Source organism: Notolepis coatsorum, assembly GCF_963971535.1.
Source record: "Notolepis coatsorum genome assembly, chromosome: 7".
NCBI classification, from domain to species: Eukaryota; Metazoa; Chordata; class Actinopteri; order Aulopiformes; family Paralepididae; genus Notolepis; species Notolepis coatsorum.
Genome location: NC_140171.1, coordinates 115,415,964 through 115,443,151, shown reverse-complemented (window position 1 = coordinate 115,443,151; position 27,188 = coordinate 115,415,964). Strand labels below are relative to the sequence as shown.

Sequence of the window (27,188 nt, the reverse complement as noted above, 5' to 3'; positions counted from 1 at the left end):
AATGTGAGGCCGTGTATCAACACCAAGCCATTCCAGTTCAGACACAGACAATACTGCCACCTGGTGATAGTCGATTGGCATTGCAATTCAAACATATACAAACGAGCCAGGGACGGCTAGAATGATCCGGATGATGATTTAGAACGGGGATCAGAGGAAAAAGATCAAAGGATCAAAACCCCAGAAATCTCGGGTCTGGCAGCCAACGCATGGCGAGTTAACCCGAGATATCTCGGGTCTGGCCATTAATGAGTTAAGGACTGTTGAAGTTCATTCCATGAGCTAGAGGGGCATCATAGCTAAATACAGATTCACGCTGTTCCGAGCAAACTCTGGGGACCTTAACTCATTCTGCGCCACGGGTCGGGGCGCCAGAGGGCGCTATTATGCCAGGGCTGTAAGTCAATGGGGCGCTTTGTTCACTTGCGAGTGCTTAAAATATATCTTATATTATATCTATGGGTCTAATACACCCGTCGACTGTCAGTGAGTTGCTTCCAGTCAACATCCACGAAACAGATTGTTTTTTCATCTGTACATTTCTGTTTTATACCGTTTTGAATATGAATATAGTTTTGGTGCTTCTGAGTAATTCCAGAAAAAGACGCGATAATAGCCCTTTAGTGGAATACACTAAACACGTTGTAATTTTTCGCCTGATTATCGAATCTTCCTGAAATCAACGCTAGATCATCATTATTATCCTTCCTCATGCAAGAATGAAAAGAGCCCTGGACCGCGGGGCTCCCCCGCCACCTCCTCCCACCCAACGGCACACAGCCACACACACTGAGACAGCTTCGATCGGGGTAGAAAGAAATATCAGATCAACGCAAGATTTTATATATAGTGTTCTTACCTGGTATCTGATGTAATGCCAAAGAAATAATCCAATTATCTGATCGCCATTCCAAATACTGCTCGTGGAGGTCCGTCCCACATTACAGAGCGTTACACATGAACGGGCAGGCGGGGTTACTGTTCCATGCCATCGTTGTTGATGACTACCTCCCCTGAGTATTTGAACCCCACCCGCACGGCTCGGATCGTCCCAGAAAAGAAACTACACCATTTCCAATGGAGTGCAATACCAGCTGGAAGGCGTAGGCGGCGGTATTTGCCCTTTTGCGAGCTCAGACCCATTCCCAATGATAACATCAGGCTGGATGGATGAAAATGAATGGATATAGCTAATAAAAGAAATAACAACCAAAACCGGACTATGCTCGTGATTGCCGCTGAACGGTCGGCGAGTTAACCCGACTATACTAGTGACTGCCGTTGAATGAGTTAAGGACCAACCAGTCATTAGAACGGGTTCCATAGGTTCCACAATCGCATTCCAATAATGATGTAGTATGAGGAGGTAGCTTACCAATAAGGGCCTTAAAAATGAACAAATACCAGTCGGAGAGGGCCAACCAACCTTCTCATAAAGGACACGGTGATGAGTGTCGAGATGACCTGGTGATGTGGGTTATACTTATAGGATAATGGCGGCTGACAGCAGTGGAGCACCGGGCAGGGAACAGCTGCCTGTATCGCATGCGTGTTGATTAACGATGCACATTAGCTGACGCCACTGGCCATTCTCCCTCGGATGCTTCAGCAGATGAGGGAGTGACACAGAGAGGGGGGGGGCAATGACCAGGGTGCATGATGGCCCGATGCTAAGGAGATGATGGTTCATTAACACTGAGCAGTTAGCATCGCCGGGCCAATGGACTTGGGCGGTGATATCAAGGAGAAGTGTGTCTGTCCTTTTATACAGTACAAGTTAGTATGTAAATGATTGTTCTTAGGGTGTGTGTGTGTGTGTCCCTGTCCTTTTATACAGTACAAGTTAGTGTGTGTGTGTGTGTCCCTGTCCATTTATACAGTACACATTTAGTATGTTAAGATAAGATATTCCTTTATTGATCCCCTTCGGGAAATTCAGGCATCATAGCAGCAGGGAGGTACAGGCAGGCATGCAGTCGTGCACAAACACGGTTAAACGCCGTTTAGGTAGGTCACTGAGGCAGAAGTGCGTGCAATGATGTGCACGAGCGCACACAAAAATGCTTTCACAATTGTCACTGGACTCGTCACGCCGTGCGATAAGTACCCGGCCGGCACTTATCACCTAGACTTTGCATAATAATAGGATACCGATAGCATAACAACGAGAAGTGCCAAACCAAAATACAAGCCCTGTAGGCTACCAATTGGTGGGGGGTTGGTGCCCGACTGGAAGGATGAGACAAGTTGTGCTTTAGTCTGAAGGAAACTTCTTTTAGTTTACTTCTGTAAACTAACTCTAAGTTACATTGTTAATTTAGTTAGTATTTACTTTTCTAGTTTAAGTTAATTCAATTAAAGAAATTGTAACTACAATTACATTTAAAACATTGTTATGCATAATAATCATCTGTTCTGTGCGCAACCGAGGGAACATGTGTGCGCGTGCACGTGGCGTTTGGGCATTTCCCATATTACGACTGCATCACTGGGTACAGGTAGTAAAAAGCAGTGTAAACAATAAAACAAATCAATATGCATAACATAATTACCTCTGGACATGTGAATAATGGTTGTGGTGTGTGTGTCCCTGTCCATTTATACAGTACACGTTAGTGTGTGAATGGTTGTTGGTGTGTGTGTCTTTATACAGTACAAATTAGTATGTGAATGGTTCAAGTTCAAGTTCTCAAGTTCTTCAAGTTCAAGTTCTTTAATAGTTGTCATACAGAAGTACAGAATACTTTCATACAAAATGCTTCTTACTGTTACGCTCCAGAGACTGTGCTAGACAAGATAGTATCAAATAACATAATAACATAATATAGCATGAATTTAGAAGAAGAATGAGGTCACAGTTGTTCGGTATAGACATATGTACAATGTTCTGAGTTACCATATAATATACAATACACAATACTATGCAGTGTACTAATGTGCAGTACTATCTAGTGCAAAGCAGAAATGGGATGAGGTACAATTTTAGGTACAATTTACAGTAAGGTGTACGAGTTGTAGTGCAATCCTTCATCCATAAATATAAAGTGTGGGGAGTGGGTGCTACAGTGTGTTTGTTTAAAGTGGGTGTGTGCTATAAAGTGTGTGTAGTGGGTGCTACAGTGTGTTTGTTTAAAGTGAGTGTGTGCGTGTGGATGTGTGTGCTATGTGTGTTTGGTGGTTGTTGTTGTGTAGTGTTCATTCATTGTTCGTTTAGCAGCCTGATGGCCTGGGGATAGAAGCTACTTCTGAGTCTTTCTGTGCTCGCCTTGAGACTCCTGTGTCGCTTGCCTGACGGCAGCAGTTCAAAGAGGCAGTTGTTCGGGTGGCTCGAGTCCTTAATAATTCTCTTAGCCTTCCCCTTGCAACGCTTGTTGTAAATGTTCTGGAGAGTGGGGAGCCCCCCTCCAATTGTGCGTTCGGCTGAACGTGTCACTCTTTGTAGTCTGCTTTGGTCTTTTGCAGTGCTATTCCCAAACCAGGAGGTGATGTTGCCGGTCAAGATGCTCTCTATTGTACATGAGTAGAAGTTCTTAAGGATCTTCTGGCTGACTTGGAACTTCCTTAGGCGCCTGAGGAAGTAGAGGCGTTGTCGTGCCTTCTTCACCACACTGTTAATGTGTATGGTCCATTTCAAGTCCTCGGATATGTGGGCTCCGAGGTACTTGAAGCTGTTGACTCTCTCAACCGGTGCCCCGTCGATGCTGAGGGGGCTGTAGTCCTTGACCCCCGACCTCCTGAAGTCCACAATCATCTCCTTTGTTTTGCTGACGTTCAGGGAGAGGCTGTTTTCCTGGCACCATCCCGCCAGGACCTTGACCTCTTCCAGGTAGGCCCTCTCGTCGTTGGCAGAGATCAGGCCCACCACCACTGTGTCGTCAGCAAATTTGACGATTGTATTGCTACTCCGCTGAGCCACACAGTCGTGTGTGTACAGGGAGTAGAGGAGGGGACTCAGAACACAGCCCTGGGGGGCCCCTATGTTGAGGGTGATGGATGAGGAGGTGCAGTTGCCTGCTCTCACCACCTGGGGTCTGCCAGTCAGGAAGTCCAAGACCCACTGGCAGAGGTCATAGCCCAAGCCCAGGTCCCTGAGCTTGGCTATGAGTATGGAGGGGACTATGGTATTGAATGCCGAGCTGTAGTCGATGAATAGCATTCTCACATAGTTCCCCTGCCTCTTGTCCAGGTGTGATGCTGCTGTGTGCAGCACATGGGATATGGCGTCCTCCGTGGACCTGTTGGGGCGGTATGCAAATTGCAGGGGGTCCATGTTGATGGGGAGGGAGGAGCAGATGTAGCCCTTTACTAGCTTCTCAAAGCACTTCATGGCTATGGAGGTGAGAGCTACAGGGCGGTAGTCGTTGAGGCAAGCAGGCTTGGATTTTTTGGGTACAGGGATAATAGTGGACTTCTTCAGGCAGGTGGGGATGACAGCCTGTTCTAAGGACAGGTTAAATATGTCAGTGAATACTGGGGCCAGTTGGTCGGCACAGACTTTTAGGACGCGGCCGGGGATGCCGTCCGGACCTGCTGCCTTCCTGATATGGTTGTCAATAATGCTATAGTATAGTGTGTTGTGTGTCTCTTCCAGGCATGTCCTTCAACAGTCTGTGTGTGTGTGTGTTGTGTGTCTCTTCCAGGCATGTCCTTCAACAGTGTGTGTGTGTGTGTTGTGTGTCTCTTCCAGGCGTGTCCTTCAACAGTGTGTGTGTGTCTCTCTTCCAGGCGTGTCCTTCATCAGTGTGTGTGTCTGTTGTGTCTCTTCCAGGCGTGTCCTTCATCAGTGTGTGTTGTGTGTCTCTTCCAGGCGTGTCCTTCAACAGTGTGTGTGTTGTGTCTCTTCCAGGCGTGTCCTTTAACAGCGTCTACACTCAGATCTGGAGGGTGCTGCTCCACCTGGCAGCGGATCCCTTCCCAGAGGTGTCAGACCTGGCTATGAAGGTCCTCAACAGCATCGCATACAAGGTACAACCATCATTGTTTTCATCTGTCTTGCTTTTGTTGTGAAATCCAACTCTACTCTCTTTCTTTTCTTTCTTTCTTATTGGATGTGTTTACTGTACATGCACGTTCGTATTCTGAGATTATTCAGGATACTCCAGTATTCCTTCTCATGATTTGGCGCACGTCGGCGACATATTCTGTTTATGATAGCCGGGATATATATAGTATGAGAGCATATCCCGATTCTAAGAAACCCGAATACAATCGCTGCTGATAATGCAGCCGTTAGCCACGATCCAGAGGCATGTAAACACTTTGTCCCGTTTGCTTTGTGGTCTCTGTAAGTTCCGTTTCCACGGCGATACGCAACATTCAACCATGTGTACGGCCATGTTAGTGATCAGGATATGAAAGTGCGTGCACAACACCTAAACCAGGATGCTGGCTAGCATCTGGAATGTAATGTAATCATAGTAATCTATAATAATAACTACCTACCTCTAGGGCTGACCCCTATTAGTCGATTAGTCGACTAATTGGTCGAAAGGAGCCGTAGTCTACTGCCAACCTCTTAGTCGAATACAAATACAATAATTATAATTTTTATTTATTTTTTTTTATCATTCTTTCCAAAAGAAAAGAGGCCTAGAAGCGTGGCTAACGCTAATGGCACGCATACCAGAGGCTAATTGCCTACGAAAACAGGCACAGAGGCACTGAAAGAGGATTTCACCCATCTAATGAACACACTAATATCAAGATGTATCCATCAATGGACCAATTGCATGATTTTGCAGAGGACAAGAAGCCTTCAGTCGACTCCTTCAGACATTAAGCACCCCCCACAGCCCAAATGGAATGATAAAAAAAATATTATACTTTTTTTATTTAATTTTTTTATTTTAGTCGACTAATAGTCGACTAACAGCAAATTTTGGCCTATCCAAATCCTTAGTCGGGGACAGCCCTACCTACCTCATATAGTCTACCCGTATAACTCTGTATTAATGCATGTACAATAGTTCTGTATATACTAGGGGTGGAACGGTTCACAAAATCTACGGTTCGGTTCGTATCAGCTTTTGGTGTCACGGTTTTCGGTTCGGTATATGTTGTTTTTTATTTTTTATTTTTTATTTAACACTCCAAAAATACCATACATCAGCATAAGATATAGCCTAGTTATTCTCAAGGACGTAGTCATGCAAGAACTGAAAGAATGAGGCAGTTTGACATCAGGCACATTATTTTGACAGTGACAGTTAGAGCTAGGAGAGAGAGGGGAGGCATTGCTGATTTAAACATGCTTCTCATTTATTTGGTAAAAAAAAAAGTTTACCTTTAACTCATTGGACGCCACCGCTTAAGTGCGCCAGAAGGCGGTAGAACGCCATCGCTTTAATCAATGGGAGGAGTGGGAGATTTGCGAGTGCTTAAAATATATCTTAAATTATGGCTATGGGTCTAATACACCCGTCGCTTATCAATGAGTTGCTTGCAGTCAACATGTACAAAACAGATTGTTTTTTCATCGGTAAATTTCCGTTTTATACCGTTTTGTTTTAAATCTTTTTTTTTTTTTTTTTTTAATACAAGTATAGTTTTGGTGATTTCTAGTAATTCCAGAGAAATACGCGATAATAGCCCTCTAGTGGAATACACAAAACACGTTGTAATTCTTTGGCAGATTTATGAATAGTTTTCAAATAAACGCTAGATTATCGATAGTATATGTGTCCTCATGCACGATACAGAAGCGGGCTGAAAAATCGCTTATCCGTGCATTGGTCGGCGCCAACGGCACGCACACACACACACAGACACGTTGTGATCGCTGTGAAAGAAACATTTGATTAACCCAAGATTGGTAACATAGTCTTTACCTCACATCCTGCAAAAAGATTAATCCAATTCCTGATCGCCATTCCAAATATTGATCGCGTTTATTGATCCAACGTTATATATCCAAAACACATAATCCACACTGCTCAGAGTCTTCCCAGTCAATGTGGTATAATATACGTTAGGTTATGACTATAACCAAGTTCTGTTAGTATAGCGACGCTCGGCGTCACTCTCTGCACTGTCCTCGCACACGTGCACGCGCACTGAATAAAGACCACAATGTACCTTTAATCCCAATATTTGTCTGACCACACCCCTATCAGCTTACCCATATAAGCAGGGGTGGGGCCACCCACTCGCCTCCTTCCCAAGCTTTCACCACAAGGCGAGATCAAGGGCTGCAGCGGCGTCGGACGCCGAGCGTCGCTATACTAACAGAACTTGGTTATAGTCATAACCTAACGTTCTGTATCGTATAGCTCTCGCTCGGCGTCACTCTCTGCACAAGGGAGGCCGAGCGAGAGCCATCGGCCGACAAATACACCCGGCTGAAAGCCCCCCACAACCATCAGAACAGGGAGGGCCGAGCCCCCCCGACCCCCCCTATTGGGGGCTTCACGGGAGGGCGACGGACCCGACCGTGTGAAGAGGCACTCAAGCAACTCAACGCACAGGGTGAGCAGACCGTGGCTTGACCCCACGACTACACACACGCACAACCCGCATGCCACCCGGAGGGAGGGAACAACCTCGTTACTGCCCCCAGAATCACGGGGTCAAGGGCAAACCCAACCCCGTGGCAAGGCCGTAGCAGCGGAGCGCGAAGGAAGACCCAGACCCACCAAAGGGACTGGACCCCCTGGAACGGGGGCCCGGAGAAGTCCATGATGACACTTAGTGACCCCGCCCCCCACATCGCCAGCGTATTCGGACAAAGGCCCCTCAGCCGAGTGGGCCCTGTCCCCCCAATAGTACACCGCCTGGCACACTGACCCTGCAGAACAGGCAGTCAGCATGGCCGTAAGCACACAAAAAAGGTTAACCAACGGAAGCAGGCAGCGCACCGGGGAAAAACCAGGCAACAGGCTGTTAACCCTAGCCTGGAGACTGTGGACGAGACAGGCGCCAGAGGGGACAGCTGAACACAGCCGCCCCGGCGGAAGGGGCGTATGCTGGCGTTGTTGCATGACCAAGCCTCCATTTAAAAAAAACCCACCCAGAGGGGTTGAGGCAGAGAAGGCTGACACGATTGGCAGATGTCATGAACGTGCAGGGGCACCCTCAACCGGGTAACCCGGGAGTTGACACTGCTCCAACACACCAGGGAATCAACCACCTTGGTGTTACCCAATGCGGTGGTTGTTCCTATAACCCCTCAAGAAAAAACTCCAAAACACACCTGCGGGTATACACCGGCTATACCGCAGTACAAGTGTTTCAGTTTTCAAAAAAGGGTTAACCCAGGCCTACGGGTCGACGAAACATGACTTCGGACCAGGCCCGGCGATACGGGAAGCACAGGGTCACCAGAGGAGGTCAAAGACCACCCCAACAGGCCCCTCTTCGCCATGCGTGAGAGAGGAGCGAAAAAGAATGGAGAACCAGCCCCAAGCACACCGTACTTGGTATTCCCAGGCGGTCTCCCAACCAAGTACTAACCAGGACCAACCTGTGTAGCGGCCGAGATCTGACGAGATCGAGCGTGTACAGGTTGGCATGGCCGTAAGCCATTACGACAGTGCTGAGTAAAAAATTTACCCAACCAGGGTCTCCATAGCGCTTAACCCTGTGACACCCGGACCGACCTGGCATTTTTCCCCCTGAAAAAAGCCCAAGTCCCTCAGGGTACCAGAACAGCAGATCTGCATCCCCGGCGGACAACGGGTTCAACTGATCCGGACCAGCGTGACCAGAACCAGTCCTGTGCCCTAACCACGCCGACATGCCTACTCCAGGAGAAGGGGCAGATATGCGTGTTGATCTTAAACATGAAAAGAAGGCGCCACCCAGACGTTCGGGCGAACCGCGCCCGGTGGCCCACCCCCAGGGCGTGAGACCCCTCTACATATGTTCAGATCCATCCCGTCATCATCCCCCAGATATGAACGAGAATCCGTCGATAACCAAACCAGGTCGTCGGATTTGGTCGTCGGAAGAGGAAAAACCTCCATCCCAGTTGCTTTATAAAAACGCCGTTTTAACCTCAAGCAACCAAGGCGTGCCAGTCAGTCGCCTGTATACAGAACACCCCGAGCTAGCACTATACGTGTGTCGGGACACACCCACATCAATGAACAGGCTATTTAGACCTGTCATTGAATCCCCAAGGCGCCCAGGGGAACGACAAGAGGGGTGTGACACTTCCTAACTCCAACTCTTTTTAATAGAAAAGCAGGAAGCACCAACAGTATGTATCCCAGTCTACACAGCCAGGGGTAAAAATTGTTCACATTTTTACATCCCACCACGCTCCCATAGGAAGGAGACGGGAATCCCCAGAGAGACTTCCCACGCGAGCTGTACAGATTGAAAAGAATATATTGCACCTTGAGCCATGTAAAAAATTGGTTTTAGGGCTCTCCAGGGAGGAGGCACTGAACCCATACACACTCAATAATCGAATTGAATCGAATACATACACAATAGAGTAGGACTCCTTCTTGAGGGTCCACTCACCTTGACAATCTGAGGAGGAGGCTCTGTACTCTGAAGGAGGCTCCCTCACATGGAAGGAGGAGTCCCAACTCACAGAAGGCCCGAATAGGAGCTTGGTGAGGAGGAGCCCTGACCACCCCCCGAAACAGATCCATCACATGGACCTGAACAGCACACGGAAGTCCTACCAACAGAGACGCGCACAGTGACGTACTCTATGGCGGGGGAATTTCTGCGGTGCACACGCCCAATATTCCAGGCCGTGGGACCAGGAAACTCCCTCCCCCCCCCCCCCCTCACCCTGTAACGTGCCGAACCACAACGTGACAGGAACCTTGAAGGACAGGTGGGTTTACCCCTGACCAACAGAAAAAAGGGGGAGGAAAGGTTACCAGTTCACCCCTTTACGACCCCACACCCATGATACGATGTAATGACAAAAAGAGAGTATGACACAGTCATAGTCAGCTCTATGAAACGTCTGACAGCTTCACACAGCGCATGAGCCAACCTGCTATCTGATTTTTACTAAGGAAAAAACACAGAATAGAGAGGGCTCTCCAAGAGCCCCGGTCCAAACTTACACATGTGCTTCTGTGGCCAGTCCAACCCAGTTGTAGGTCACATGACACACACAACCCATCATCACCTACAAAAAATGGCAAAAACACTCGCCGTTTTTCATAATGAGAGAATACATAATTCTCGATTAGTATCGGCCACAGGCCTTGCTAAGCACACACGAAAGCGACCAAACAATTTTTTCTTTTAGGAAAATAAAGTTTCTCCAGCAGTTTTAGCACAACCTCAGCAATCAAGCTAAGGGTTACATCGTATCCCTACCACACAGTGACACAATGTAGTGCAACAACATGTCTGAAAGGAGGATGAAGAAGTCCCCAGGGAACCGGGGGGAAACACAATCCTCCTACTTTACCCTTAATACGGCCAGTTAAAACAGGAAAACCTGTTAATATGTGAACACACTGTTCATTGTCATTACAGGCTGAGAAAAGAATCATTCTTTACTCATTTGTCACTTAAGCATAGCTTTATAGGTTAGTTAACCCCCTTAGTTGTGAGTACACAGTACATATAAACACACATGATGTTTCTCAACACAACAAACCAGATCATTTTCACATCTGTAACAACAACCCGATTTGCATGGAGAAGCTAAATACCAGTGACAAAGTGACAAGACAATTCACACATAACTCGCGTCGTATCCTAAATGTAGTGCAGCAACACTCGTTTTGGAAAACATCGTTATTTACAAAACATTTAGAAGGGAAAGCCAGAAGAAGTGTATAAGGTCTGGCCAAACCTTGCCTACCCGGAGCGTAGATCAACGAAGTGCAGTCTCAAGGCACCGTAGTAAACACAGCCGTTCTGTGTTGCCGACCCGGCCAGCGTCGCCGCTCCAACCCTTCGCTACGGTCCCCTTTGTTGACGCATCCTTGCCGTCCTGGCTCAGGGCAGGGTCGACGAACATCCTCTGTCAAAGATGACGTCGTAGTCAAGAGTGTTTAAAACATGTTATAATCAAAGCACGTTCAACAGAGTAGCATTAAGCTAACGGCCGCTCCAACTGTCGGTCGCTACCGCCCCTGCCCGCGAGACGCCGAGCGAATGGCGCACGCGACCAGAGGGGAGCTTCGAATCCCCCCCAGCCTCTCCCCGTGAGGGAGAGGGGAGTTGGGAACCGCGGCGGCGCGCGAGGGGCCGGAGCCACCCCGCGCTGGGCCTCGGCCGATAGCAGCAAGCTAACGTTTCCTAGCCTAGCCAGGTAGGCCACCTAGTGATCACAGCAGGCTAGCGCCGCAGCTAACAGCTGACTGGCTAACAGTAGGCCACCACTAGCACGTAAGCTAAGCAGCGACAGCAGCAAGCTAACGTTTCCTAGCCTAGCCAGGTAGGCCACCTAGTGATCACAGCAGGCTAGCGCCGCAGCTAACAGCTGACTGGCTAACAGTAGGCCACCACTAGCACGTAAGCTAAGCAGCTATCACCTGAACTTGTACACAATGATATAACACTCACCCAGACAGGCCGCCGTTCTGAAACCCTCCTCACTTTTTAAGAGAAAAGAGAAACAAGATGTCAACACAGTTTTACAACAGTGATTTTACCAACACCCGACGGAGCCAGCACAATACCCAACTGGCCTGTGTAGCTGACTTTGAACACAGATCTTCCGCTAACGAACATCTATGCCCATATCTCCTCGTGAGGGAATACTCTCATTTGGATATGAAAGATGGGGCCTAACACGGTGACGGAGAGACATCCACTCGTCCAGAAAACACAGGGATCACCAGTGTTAATGGTCGTGGCCCACTAGTTAAACTATAATGGGCTTCAGACCAAGGTCTTCTGTCGCCTAGGAGGCTGAACAAAGGACCCTAGTCTGGGGCCGGTTTTCATAAACATTGTCAACTAGCCCCCATAGCACTAACAGACAAGTGGAGCTTGCCAGCAAAACATAACTTACCAAACCTGGAACCCACCGCTTCTCACAACAGCGGCGCGTCCTACAGCCCAGCTGTGTCTTTACCGCAACCAGCACACAGCAAGGACTGCAGTTGGAAAGGCATGTAGCGGCGCGAACTCCCAATACGAAAACCGGTGGAGGATTTTTAGAATGATCATCATCTTCCAGACACTCCAGTACGAAGACAATATCGCCGTATTTTCTCGAAAATAGTGAGAGAGAAAATAAAGATATGATATCAACGTATCCTTGTTTTCCAACTCTTCTCCTACCATCACATCACTTCAAGTGGGGATCTACCGAGGCACTTCCTTGTGGTGAAAGCGAGAAGGAGGCGAGTGGGTGGCCCCACCCCTGCTTATATGGGTAAGCTGATAGGGGTGTGGTCAGACAAATATTGGGATTAAAGGTACATTGTGGTCTTTATTCAGTGCGCGTGCACGTGTGCGAGGACAGTGCAGAGAGTGACGGCGAGCGAGAGCTATACGATACAGAACTGCATGCCCGAGAAGGAAAACCTGGACCGGACTTTTTTTTATGCAGTCCCAGCCAATCCAATCCAATTATGTGCAATATCATCCGGGAGATGATAGGCAGCAGTATTTGCCCTTTTGCGAGCTCAGACCCATTCCCAACGATAACATCAGGTTGGATGGATGGAAATGAATGGATATCGCTAATAAAAGAAATAACGATTAAAACCCGACTATACTCGTGATTGGCGCTCAAGCGTCGGCGAGTTAACCCGACTATACTCATGACTGGCGTCCAATGAGTTAATAATGTTTGGCACACAAAGACCAAACTGACTGAAAAATATAGGCAACATTTGTCAAAGTATTAACTTAGTGCAAACAAACTAAATAATTAAACCTTTCTATTTTTGTGGCCACATTATATACAAAGCCCATAAACAAAGTATGCATATGCTCAACCAGCACTAGACTTTCTTATCAAAAAGGAAAAGTTGGCGGCTGGGTGGCGCAGCGGACAAAAAAATATATAAATTATTGTTTAAAAAAAGAAAAGAAAATCGCTTTTTTTACTTCGATTTTTGTGTGCGTGCGTGCGCGCGCGCGCATGGGGCCATTGGGTGGGGCCGGGGAACAAATACACTGGAGGAAAGTAACCCAGCTCAGCACTGCCCAAATTATATCATCACTATTGCCTGTTTGAAGGATATCATCCTCAAACACATATACACCTACATGCCTTGTAGAATTCCACACATAAGAAAGAAAGATACTGGGATGAATAAACAAAATAGGAAATAAAATGTAGAAATGCATGCAATACATAAATAAATATGAATCTCCATATATGAAATAGAACATTTAGATAAGGTGCTACTGAGATGTTTTGGTGAGTTCTTTGTTTTTTTGTGGAAGTAGCCCTTCTTTTTTTTTTTTTTTTTTTTTGTAAATTTTTTTTTTTAGCGTTTATCGCTTTTCTGGTCAAGCATGACCGACAGTTGTAGGGTGAAACGGGAGAGAGAGCAGGGGGAGACATTCGGCAAATGACGGCGAGTCCGGGAATCGAACTCGGAGTCAACCAGATCCGTGACGCAGCACGGAGTCCCGCGACGCAGCGCGGTAACATGGTGTGCTACTGGAGCACCCAGGAAGTAGCCCTTCTTAACACTTTGTATGCCACTCACGGCTATTCTCGGGTTTACGCCCCGACCGTTGAATGCCACGGTCACGAGTATTCTCGGGTTTTATTTTAAATTTTTTTTATTACCGATCTGAAATCATATTGCATCACGCGAGCCTACCGTTGGAGATCCAGGGACCGCCGGCGCTCAGATGTGAAAAAAGCGCCCCCTATCGTCTCCCAGATGGTAAATCACCCTTTTGGAATGGACTCAATGAAAGTGAATGGGAGAACGGATTTCTGACTCCACATTTTACTTCTCACTGCAACGATGAAACAAATGTAATGATTGTTTCGTTCATCGCATAGGCTATTTAATTTTAGCCTATTTTAATACAATTCAAATAATCAAATTGTGCTTAGACTCAGGGAATTATTTTCACCGGATATTAAGACCGGAGAGATTAAATATGTCGGACTTCAACAGATTTTGCCGGTCAAATACCGGTAATTACCGGCTAACGGAAACGCTGGTGCGCACACATATACTATCGATCATCTAGCGTTTATTTGAAAACGATTCATAAATAGGCAGACAAATGACAACTTTCTGGAATATTCCAGTAAAAGGCAATTATCATAGGGGCGACAGTGGCTCAGGAGGTAGAGCAGTCATCTGGCAATCCGGAGGTTCCCGGTTCGATTCCCACTCCTCCCGGGCAGCGTGTCGATGTGTCCTTGAGCAAGACACTTAACCCCTAATTGCTCCCGATGAGCAGGTTGGCACCTTGCATGGTTGCCTCCGCCGTCGGTGTGTGAGTGAATGGGTAAAATGTGAATAACAAATTGTAAAGCGCTTTGGATAAAAGCGCTATATAAAAAAAGCAGCCATTATAGGCATGGGTTGTTTTTCCCCCGAAAACGGGTTATTTTCAAAATGCTATCAAACGGAAATGAAGCGATACAAATACAATCTGCCTTGACAATGTTGACTGGAAAATGATTCTTTGATAAGCGACGGGCAGATTAGACACATAGCCATAATTTAAAACATAGATTAGGCGATATTAACGTTAACATTGGCCGTGGATGGTGGCATTCAACGGGGTAAAAAGGAAAACACGGCCGGCATTGAAAGTGTTAAAAATGCATGAACATTCACTGATAATTGGTCTGTAGTGGAGTCTACAAGGTCTACATTGCCGGACCATGTAGAATCCGGACCTTGTAGACTGACATAATTATGTGCATAGTTTAGTCTACACAGGCCATATTTCAAATAATCAAAATCTTACTTCATTCATCTTAAACATTCTTGATTTGGGGGATTGGTAGTTCCCATGAAATCTGAAGTTGTTCAAACGACAACAGCGATCCACCTTGAATTAAATCACACAGCCGAGTGAAACCTTGTTGGCACAGTCACGAAAGGGGCTACTTAATTCATTAATCCAATCCACTTTATTTATAGAGCACATTTAAAAACAACAAAGTTTACCAAAGTGCTGTACAAGTCCCACAACATAAGATAAAAAAAATAAAATAAAAAATTCGAAGCTTCGAATTAAAATCGAAGCTCGGCCCCCGAAGCTTCGATTGCCAAAAAAAGCTTCGAAGGTCAGCCCTACTATATATACATATCTATATATGTCTGTACATACCTGCATATAATCCTTTTTACATATCTGTAGATACTATATCTGTACATAACATTATCCCTTACCTACTCTTACTACCTACACTGCTGACCAGTATGACTTACTACCATAGTGTCTTTATACCTGTATCACTGTACACAATAACACTAGACACTGTACATACATCTGATTAGCACTATAATACCCAGTAGTACTCATTTATTTATACTAGGGATGTCCCGATCGCATTTTTTTGTTCCCGATCATGTGATTTTGAGTATCTGTCGATACCGATCTTTTCCGATCCGATCTTTCACATTAGTAACCACTTTGATGCATTTTTGTCAGAAACTGGTGAAGCGATACAAGCCCCTCTGTTCCCTCAATAGCCCCAGTCGAGCACGGCGGCTCGCATTACATTCACCATACCATTCACTATATTCAAAGTTTCAATCTGTTTGCACATTAGTATACATTCACAGTGTTCGACTTACGTAATGATTTGGTCCATTTTGGTCTGAAACGCAGACGAATAATCCTCACAAAGCGAATGTTGACGTTATCCAGGTGAACGTTCTTCATTCAAGCGAGGCATTCAATACAGTTGTTTGGCAGAGCACCAACCGTCCCCCATTCCTTTGCTCGCTCTAGTCACATAACGTTGAACGCACGCGGAACGTCCGCCTTGCAAACATTGCAACTGGCTATTGGACTGGCTTCGGTTTTAATTTTAAAATGCTTCCAAACTTCTGACATTTTGTCTAGCTGCTCAGGTGTTATGAGTTATCAGGTGGACCTGCCGGTGTTTCGGGAGCGACGCGTTGTGAGCTTGTAGGTCTGCTATTTTCGGCACACGTCACTGTCGTGTGATGGTGTAAATCAAAGGAAATGCGTTTGTTTTGGCAAATTCTTCTGCTCTGTGTGACAATTAATAAATTAATGACGATATGTAATTTAAAACCAAAACTAAGGCCTCAGTATGAGTTTAAGACGTGAACATGGTCATGTTTTTTTTGATCCCGAGCCTCTGAAAATCACGTGATCGGATCGGGACATCCCTAATTTATACCCAGTTTAATCACCTGTACATTATATATTACTATTGCACTTTACTGTTATATTTGCACTCCTGGTTGGATGCCAAACTTCTTTTAATTATACTGTACTTGTGTGCTGTATAATGACAATACATTTGAATCTAATCTAATCTAACACACTCATTGTGTTTTGACATAATTTTCCCATGTGTGCTTATGCAGAGAAGATATTGGTTTTGAACACACACACACACACATACTGTACACGCACACACACACACGCACACGCACACTGACATTTCCCTCAACCCAAACACCATTAGTTTTCTGCAAATGCAATTAGGGACCGACGACTCCCCTCGGGCCGGGAGCTGCAGAGAGCAGAGGAGGGCGTAACTTCAGGAGCTGTAATAACCATAGATATCTATAGAACACTAGATAGCTTAAGGCGGAGTCACCAGCGTCACTGAACCGCCGCCATCTTGCTCCAGTCAGCCTTGAGTGAGAGTGAGTGAGCTGCACAGACAAAAATACTCATAACTCGCTGAAATATTGACGGATTTACAAACGGGTTGGTTTGCTATAAACATCAAAGATGTAGTTATGATACTGCATACTTATGAAAAAAAAAATTAAGATGTTTTTTTTTTTACAAACCGCTTGAATCATAGCCACGTTAATAATGCTTGTAATAAACCAAACCGTTTGTAAATCCGTCAATATTTCAGCGAGTTATGAGTATTTTTGTCTGTGCAGCTCACTCACTCTCTCAAGGCTGACTGGAGCAAGATGGCGGCGGTTCAGTGACGTCGCTCTCCATTGGCCGGCAGCGCGGGCAAGCTATCTAGTGTTCTATATATATCTATGGTAATAACCACTAGTGTTGCCTCACCACCCCGGGGCACGTCCGCTCGTGTTTCTCACCGTCGACAGCGGCCGTCCGTCTGCGCTAGGACTCCCCGTAGGACCACCGTGAAGAAGAACAGCACCTGAGATATATACGACGCGCACTACAGCAGACCTGTTTTTATACCTGCCATTGCAATGGGAATAGATTGTTTGCAGTACAACAACAAACGTTTATCTACAGTGCAGGACGTTACATTCGTCATTGTGTCGCGTAGTTTTAGTGGAGCGTCGTAGGGCCTATGTCTCACTGCCGCTGTATGATCTGTACAGTATGTGATAAATACACTGACTTGACACTCACACACACACGTATGATGACCTCAAGTCAAGAGTCAAGAGTTTTATTTGTCACGGCATACAAGTATACAATGAAATGCGGGACCTGAAGCCTACTCTTCATAACATACATATACTAGTCCCTTGTGCTCCTCCATATTTCAACTCCACCTATCAAAGCAGGAGCTCTTTGCAGTCCAGTCAGACTTGTTCTCTTTAACACTTTCCGTGCCGACCGTGCCAGTCCTATATACCCTGTTGAGTGCCAACGCTCTATTCAATGACAGAGCGCTCACATTTGTGAACGCATAAACTATATCTTAAATTATGGCTATGTGTCTAATACGACCGTCGCTTATCAATGACTTGTTTGCAGTCAACATTGTCGAAACGGATTGTTTTTTAATCGGTTCATTTCCGTTTTTATACCATTTTGAAAAACGCAATTTTTTTTAAACTTTCAGAAGAAAAAAAATATTCTGCAGGAATCACGCTTTACTGTAATACACAAAACACGTGGTCATTTTTCGGCCTATTTATGAATCGTTTTCAAATAAACGCTAGATTATCGATAGTATATTTGTACTTATGCACGCTATAGAAGCGGGCTGAAAAATCTATTCTCTTATTTCCTGATCAGCTACACACACTCACAGCCACACACACACATATGGGACATGTTGATATATACGGTAGGTGAAAACAGCTCTGATTATCCCAATACTGGTCAAATAGATTCCTTACCTCAGATCAGATGTTCTCCAAAAATATTATTCCAATTCCTGATCGCCATTCCAAATATCGATCACGTTTATTGATCCAACGCTGGGTGGTCGAAAGACATATTCCACGCTGTTCTGATGGTGGGCGATGACTGCAATAGGCTCGGATTACATGCCCGACGAGTAAAATGTGGATTCCGGACTCTTTTTTCCCCATGTTTTTCATTCAGTGCAATCCAATGGGGTGCAGTACCATCCAGAGAGACGATAGGGGGGCGGTATTTTCCCTGTTCAAGCTCAGACAGATCCCCACTGGTAACGTGAGGCTAGATTGATGAAAAATGAATGGAAATCGATAATTTAAAAAATAACGATTAAAAACGAGATTTCTCGTCGCCTGGCACTCAATGGTTGGCATGAACTAACGAGAAATCTCGTCGCTGGCACTCAAAGTGTTAAGGAACTGGGGAAAAGGGTACGAGAGGCCCACTCTTTCTCATATGCTTTATTTTATTTTACTGCAATGTGGGTTTAAAAGGGAGTGTCAATCCAGGTATTTACTGTACATGGCATTAAATGCGATACTCACTGTGATCAGTGAGACTTTTTGTCGATATGCTTCATGTCATCAGAGGCCGCTTTCAACAGAGAAGTGTTCATGTCGAACTGACTTCAAATGCAATTTATCGCAGGTACAAAGCCAATGAAATGCAGTTAGCATCTAACCAGAAGTGCAAAAGAATAGTATTATTTACAGATAAATGCAGGTAGAAATAAGTTTAAAGTAAGTTTGTATTACAGCATACATGATTCTATATTATCTTACAGTATTATTGACTATAGAGAACAATACAGATTACTAGATATGTATAGATATATTGAATGTTTTAGTTTATTTCGACAATCAATAAATGCACAGCCAACAGTCATGCATACATTATAAAATCATAGGTTGACACAATAAAGTTTCAAAAACATATCTCCATTGTGGACAAGATGAATAGGCAGACATGACAGTGACACATGACAGCCTCTAACACAGCTTGAATCATAAAATACATAAATATTTAAAAGATACATTATGATATAAAATATTGCTACAATGAGGTCACAGATCACATCAGCTGAAATGAAAACACTAGTTGACCTGGTTCACTCTGTTACGCAACATCCCTTTACTTTCAGCTTGAAAGACATCAGACTGTTTTTCATTTGCAACTCCAACTTGTTCCATTCCCAGGTGAAATGTACATTTCCTGCATTTGTGTTAGATTACAGGTGTTTAAATCTGTAGACCTCTACATTAGCTACTGTTAGGTCTTTAAATCTATAGACCCTACATTAGCTACTGTTAGGTCTTTAAAGGAAAACTCCAACATTTTCGGAAATTAGCTCATTTAACATCTTCCCTGGAGTTAGACAAGAAGATCCATACCTTTTTTGTCTATCTGCATGCAATAGGCTTAGGGAACGCCCGCACCGTTAGTGTAGCTTAGCTTCATCACTGGAAGTGGGGCAGTCCTTTACCCTGAAGTTCCCTACAGTCCCCTACAGTCACGAAATACACTCCAAATACAACTCCAAAATGTTCCTGTAAACATGTTGTGACCTGTGTATTTACCACGTGGAGAAATACAAAATAATTGAATTCGACATTTACGTTTTCTAAGCAAATATACTCTGAACTATTTTTTGCCGAACCACTCCTCTCGGGGTGCAGTGATTTCACGCAACGCAGTGCTACTTTCTAACGTGACGCCAGTGTTTCTTTACATTTTCATTTTTATTCAAAGGATCCGAACCGATTGAAGTTTATGGATACCATGCCTTCAAATCCTCTTACCTTGACGATTTAAAAGCCTCCACAATTTAGAAAACAGTATTCCCATCGCTGGTGTTGATATGCTGCTAGCTAACGGAAACCAACAAACACAGAACCGGACACTAAAGCAGATAACGAAGCATCTACTATACTTCCGTTCGGGGGTTTCAAAATAAAAGAGCGACGTCTAAAGCACCGGAAATACGTTCATTTTGTACATTATCTAACGTTAACACGAACCTAAACTAACTTTAGGTTAGTTATTTTAAATATCTAGACCCTACATTAGCTACTGTTAGGTCTTTAAATCTATAGACCCTACATTAGCTACTGTTAGGTGTTTAAATCTGTAGACCTCTACATTAGCTACTGTTAGGTCTTTAAAGGGGAGATGAAGCGTTGAACAATATGAGCCTAGTTTGTTTGTTGTGTACCTAGGGTAAGACAGGGTCCTATAATCAAATGTGAAATCCTGCTTATTTGTCTGAAAACTCTAATGTAATTTCCCCGTTTTCGCCATGGGCGGCGCCATTTTAGAGTTAGCTAGATGGTGACGTCACTGTGATGGTTTGGGCTGGCTCTCGGTTTACACTGCTGGTTAGATACGTAAATTAGATACGTTCTTTTTGCATTGCTCCCGGCTGTTAGAATTAATTTTACCGCGTGAAAGAGAGAGGAAAGTTAGTTCAAGAGACAGAGCCCCTGTTTTAGCATTATATTATTTATTTTCCCCAAATGAAGGTTGAAAGTCTGTCTCCGTCACAAGCGTAATGTAGGCAGGGCTGTACGCTAAGCTTTTTCACTAGGGGCACACTTGCCCCTAAATGAGAAATTTAGGGGCAAACAATATTTTTTAGGGGCAAATTTTTAAATAACTATTTTACCATTATAGTAGGGCTGGGCGATATGGCCTCTAAATGATATCGCAATATTTTGACATTTCCTCTAAAGCACTTAAAAATGCTTGATTTAACCCTTTGATGCATACAGTCACGCCAATATGATGATTATAATAAGTCCCTGCAACATATGTTTGCATTATTAAACCATGAAGATGCTTTAAAAAATAATTTAATGAAAATGTACTAAGAGTAGTCTACTTACTGACACACTAATAAAAAAAATTATTTACATCTAAGACAATTTATATAAAAACTCTTGGGTGCCTTTTACACAGTACTGTGTTTTCTATCCACTTTAGCCAAACACACACACACACACACATATATATATACACACACACTACTGTGAGAAAATAATAATCACACAGACTTAATGATTTTAGAATATTTCAGATAATGAAATTAAATGTTTATATCATCAACTATCCAGTTAGTATTTATACTGTGTGTAACATTTGGCTACTTTAAATTATTGAATGTAGAGCGAGAGAGCGAGAGAGAGAGAGCGAGAGAGAGAGCGAGAGAGAGAGCGAGAGAGAGAGCGAGAGAGAGAGCGAGCGAGAGAGAGAGAGCGAGAGAGAGAGCGAGAGAGAGAGCGAGAGAGAGAGCGAGAGAGAGAGAGAGAGCGAGAGAGCGAGAGAGCGAGAGAGCGAGAGAGAGAGAGAGAGAGAGAGAGAGAGAGAGAGAGAGAGAGAACGAACAAGAGAGCCAGCCCCCCCGTTTTGATAGTCTAAGCTGCCGTAGGTGATGACGTCACACTCGAATGTAAACAGGAAGAGATGGAGACACACGGAGATGGAAATTCAATGATATACAGAAATGAATAACCAATAAATATGAAGTTATGTTTAAACTTCTGTTGTCAAGCGTTGTCAATATAACCCACCCCTTTCCTCACGAATGGAACTAGTCTTGTGGAGTCCGCTTTGACCGTTTTCCAGGGTTAGCAGAGATCGCTAGTTAGCTTAGCATAATCCTAATGGTAACCTTGGTTAGAAGCTACCGTTAGCTCATTGCTCGTGTCAATTAAATTGCATGTTATTAAAGGTCCGCGCTGGTCTGTCTAATTAAATTACAACCGCAACATTATATTGCACTGTACAGCCCTGGTTGTAGGCTAATGTTTTACTACAATTTGTATGGATTAATTTAGGAGTGAAATGCGAATGAAGGGTTGATATTACCACTCGCAAGCTTGCCCCCAGATATTATTTTAAACTCGCACGGACCAAATTAGGGGGCAATTTGCGATCATATCATCGCAGTGTACAGGCCTGGTAGGATAGACCGGTCTATCATATACGCGCAACCAATGAGTATCGAGAGAGAGATAGACCAGTCTATAGAGAGAGAGAGCACAACTCATTGACTGCCTTAAATTAGCACACACAAATCATCTCCAACTAACGTTATTTATTTAAATTGTTCCTGTTAATTAATTATTTTTAATAGACCGGTCTATCTCTCTCGCTTGATAGATCCCACATTACGAGCAACCAATGAGTCTATCTGATGGCCACGGATAATAAACTATAGATTTAGATTCAATGTCAACACCTTTTAAATATAATCAAAACGTTCCCGCATTTCTGTCCGCTTTATCGTTTTATGACAGACATCTGATTGAGTGTATGCGCCAATAATAACGAGTTGAGTTCTAACAAAGACCAGGTAGGATGTGCTTCATCTTGCTATTCAGCCGAATGCATGAATGCTGAGTCTGGCATCAGTTTGCTTACATCAAACGCAATGAATGGTTTTGTTACACACGTATTATTATTATTATTATTTTTTTTTTTTTTGTATTTTTTTTTATTATTTTTTTTTAACAAACACAAACGTATTATTATTCTGCAGTATTATTAATTTGCTCAAATGTGGCCTCACACAGTGCCAACTGCAGGTTTCGCCATCTCAAAGATGACAGAGCATACATATGCAGCAGCATCCCCCTGTTTGGTTGCTCAATGCTGTAAAATATTACATAAATGTTTTTTATGAACGATATTTGAGGAGCCTAATAACAGGGACTTTCATTAATCTTTTTTGCATTTGTGCCCGTTTTACAAGGAACGTATAAAAGTGTTATGCTCCCTGCTGTTTTACAGAGGCTGTCAGTGGACCCTGTCAGTAGCACTGATGATGGGAGCTAACGTTATGCATCCCATGCTCGCAATCCAACTCGCAACAATGAATTGAAGCTACGACTGACAGTGATACTGCACATATTTGACGTGGGGAAAATAACGTATTACATGCTGGGTAGGCTGATAGAGTGTATGGATGTGCGTTCACGCAAGAGGGAGTCGGATTCTGGCAGGGAGTTCAAATTCGGCACAACACCGGCTAGCAGTGGTCCAAACAATTTGATGGAGAGGTTAGCTACTGTCTGACGTTAGCTACCGTTATGCATAATCTTACCTGCTACTTATCGGCTGTTCCAGCATCTCAGCTCAGACATCCTTCAACGACAACATCGAGACCTCCAGGACATCTCTCTCAAGACACAACATTTTATAAGTTGTTAAGCCGTGTGTTCATCTTGGCAGCACACGCTTTCAACTTCAGTTTCCATCGGGATACAATATCCGCAGCGGCACCAGGCAGTATTCCCAACGCGGCCATCATCATCTTCAGGCAAGTTTTGCGCACCACTTTCTCCATCGTCGTCCGGCTCAACAGGAGGAGCACGTCTCACTCCTGTCGTTCTAACTGGCTCAAAGGCATAGGCCACTGGGTTTCTCTCTGTGGGTCTATCCACCTCGTCAAAACTTTCCAGATCCATTCTAGCTACAGCCTCTAGGTCCATGGATACAGGTCTGAGGTGGGAGGCTCCGTGACGTCAGGATTTAACATGAACAAAATGGCGGCGCACTGGTTGATAAATGCTACACGAAGGGACATGGCTTATATTTATAACGTGATTTTTTTCTGTGGTTTATCTAAATACTAATTTAATGCTATGACTGTTTATATCGCTATGCAACATCTCCCCTTTAAATCTGTAGACCCTACATTACTGTAGTTACTGTTAGGTCTTTAAATATCTAGACCCTACATTAGCTACTGTTGGGTGTTTAAATCTGTAGACCCTACATTAGCTATTGTTGGGTGTTTAAATCTGTAGACCTCTACATTAGCTACTGTTAGGTTTTTAAATCTGTAGACCTCTACATTAGCTACTGTTAGGTTTTAAAAATCTGTAGACTCCTGCACCCCTCTGGTGTTGTGGTTGTGACCATCTCCTACATACAGTGTGGAAAGTAATTCCTCAGGTAGATTGGAACATTGTTATGAATGATTGTGCACCATGCATCATTTGATTTGTGTGACCCTTGCTTCAACAGGGAGCCAGTTAAGTTGTTGAAAATGGCTCCTGCCCACATGTGCACAGGGGCCCAACCTCAAAACATCCCTGATTAATATATTTTTCATTTGTAATTAGTTTTTCAGTAGTTTAGGTAATGCACTATACCACGCTGAACTGGCATAGTCAAAGTGGCACTGTGTGCAAGTGAGGAATATCTGCATCTATTAAATTGACCTTCCTGGCTAAGGATTTGATGCAAGCATTAACCTTGCCTAAGACATTAACTCATTCAGTGTCATCGCTTAATGAGCCAGGGGGCGCTAGAACGCCATCGCTTTATCAATGGGGAGACTGCGACATCTGCAAGTGCTTAAAATATATCTTATATTATAGCTATGGGTCTAATACACCCGTTGATTGTCACTGAGTTGCTTCCAGTCAACATGCACAAAACGGATTGTTTTTTCATCCGTACATTTTCGTTATATACCGTTTTGAATAGAGATGTTCCGATACCATATTTTCCTTACCGATCCGATGCTTTGGGTGTCGGCCGATACCGATACTGATCCGATACCAGTGCATACATTTAAAAAAAAAAAATTATATTATATAAATTATAAACTTTATTCTTTTACAGCTACAGATACTGTTTTATATATACAGTTTTTTAGAAATAACTAGAAAGTAATGGTATTTATTCAGGTGATTTACAACAGGTGATTGTATAGATTAGTATTAGTATCATTAATTGACAACTAACTAACGGAACGGTTGTTGGGACATTGGATCCGCAATCCGCACGGACATTATACGTTGTTGCACTTGCTACCCAGTCTGCTCGGGTAGCAGAGGCTCTGGCTAGTAGTAACGTTTATGTTGTGATTTTCAATGCAAAATAAATATTCAACATTCTCTTTTGAGACTCCGCCTCAGACTCTTATCCTTTGGCACTTGGAACTTGCTGTACTTTGCTTGCAGGTCTGCAGCCATTATTGCTGGATTATGAATAACACCAACTTTAGCCAAGGTACCGTTATCAAGCTAAGCTAGCTGACCTAGCTCGTCTTCCCGGCAAGGTTTTCACATTGACATTTGATAACGCTAGTCAGTAGCTACTTGACTTAAATACGATTCACCGTGGGTGCATTATTGTTGATAGACGGACAGTGTCAGGTCCTGGAGAAAGGACAGGCCATCATCTGATTTGATGTAACGTTAAAGCAGATGTTGTTCCAACTAGCTAGCTTTTCAGCTGTTAATGCTACAGTATAATAACACCAGCAAGCGAAACACATCCGAGCTCCCCGTCACACCGCACCGTCGGGACATCTGCTGTTAAAATGACAAACGGCATCACACTTTAATTCACGGTCGATTAAAAACACGTTCATTTTATAATCCTCACTCTCCGCAGGAGATAAATGACGTCATATGGGATCGGAGGCTAGACTTTCGGCGTACTCGCCGATACCGATACCAGCATTTTAGGCAGTATCGGAGGCATTTCCGATACTGGTATCGGTATCGGAACAACTCTAGTTTTGAATATGAATATAGTTTGGGTTGTGACGACCCTCCCCCACACTGTGTTGTCTTCCTCTGCTCTGGCTGCCTATTCTTTAATTGGAGCCGAAGAGTGCTGCCGAGTGCTTCCGCGTTTTCCCTGATTGGCTGCGACACGCCCCGCGGCAGCCGCAGAGCGGAGCGGCAGAGCTTGCGGCATTATGTAGCCGTAATCCCTGATGTTTTTCCATCGACGCTTAGCTCAACTGGTACGCCGCCGTGGCTGTTGGTCACAAGTTCGAATCACTTCAATTTTTTTTTCTTTTCTTTTTTACGTTTATCATCTCTCGCTATAAACGTGCATTCTTCCGCTGGTTAAGTTTAGGCATTCTTTCGGAGTTGGTTAAGGTTAGGGTTAAGTTAAGGTTAGGCATTATTTCGGAGTTTGTTAAGGTTAGGGTTAAGTTAAGGTTAGAGAGGGTTAAGGTTAGGCATTATTTCGGAGTTGGTTAAGGTTAGGGTTAAGGTTAGGCATTATTTCGGAGTTGGTTAAGGTTAGGGTTAAGTTAAGGTTAGGGAGGGTTAAGGTTAGGCATTATTTCGGAGTTGGTTAAGGTTAGGGTTTGTCACAGAGAATGCCTGTCTGTCTTTCTTGACGTGGAGGATGCAGCCTATTTCCGCACTGCCGCTCTCTCTCGCTGCCGCGGTCACATGGGCGTCATGGCCAATCAGAGAAACGGCTGTGATAAATAGACGCGCTCTGGCTGACAGAGCAGAGCTGGGGAAGGCTTGTCAGCTAATTGGGGCACACCTGGGCCGGGGTGTCCCAGGCAGGATATCAGAGAGAGGCTGCCTCTGATCTCTGGCGAACTCCCCATTTCGTTTTTGGTTCTTTGTTTGTCTGGTTGTTGCTTTTGGTTATTTGGTTCTTTGGTTGTTAATTTTGGTTCATTTGTTTTGGTTGCTTTTCTTTGCTTTTACACCTACACATTCATGCTACACATACACTCATCCACACACTGCTGACACACTGATACTCATATATATTGGCTGCTCTTTTAGTTAATTAAATAAATATTTTGTTATTTCTTAAATTGTGCCTGTGTCTCCCTCTTCTTGTTGCGAGCTTGAGCCAGTTCGTAACAGGGTGCTTCTGAGCAGTGATTGGAATAACGGCACTATAAGTAACTTCGTTACTAACGGCGTTCGTTTTTTCAGTAACGAGTAATCTAACGGATTACTCTTCCAATCTTAATAACGTCGTTACCGTTACTACAAAAAAATGCGGCGCGTTACTATGAATGAACCTGTTTCTTTCATCAGACATATCTCTGCGCCGAGAGGCAATAATATGTTCTTCCTTGTTTAGTGGACAGTGCGCGAGCCAAGCATACATGCTGACGATTGGCTGAGGTTGAATACAATGTCATGGTAAGCCAATCAGAGGTGGAGGTGGGCGGGTGTCTAAAGCATCCAGAGTCTGACACACAGCGCAACAAGACAAGCGATTCAGTCAGCGTGAGACCGCGGTCCGTG

The 27,188-nt window shown here is 44.3% G+C and overlaps 1 protein-coding gene across 1 annotated transcript in view; it reads left to right on the top strand.

Moving 5' to 3' along the window:
* Nucleotides 1–27,188, top strand: part of rptor (regulatory associated protein of MTOR, complex 1) — a 606,910-nt gene that overhangs the window by 405,832 nt on the left and 173,890 nt on the right. Inside the window, 1 exon segment of the mRNA XM_084318354.1 lies at nucleotides 4,847–4,965. Coding sequence (XP_084174480.1) covers nucleotides 4,847–4,965 — 119 coding nt within the window.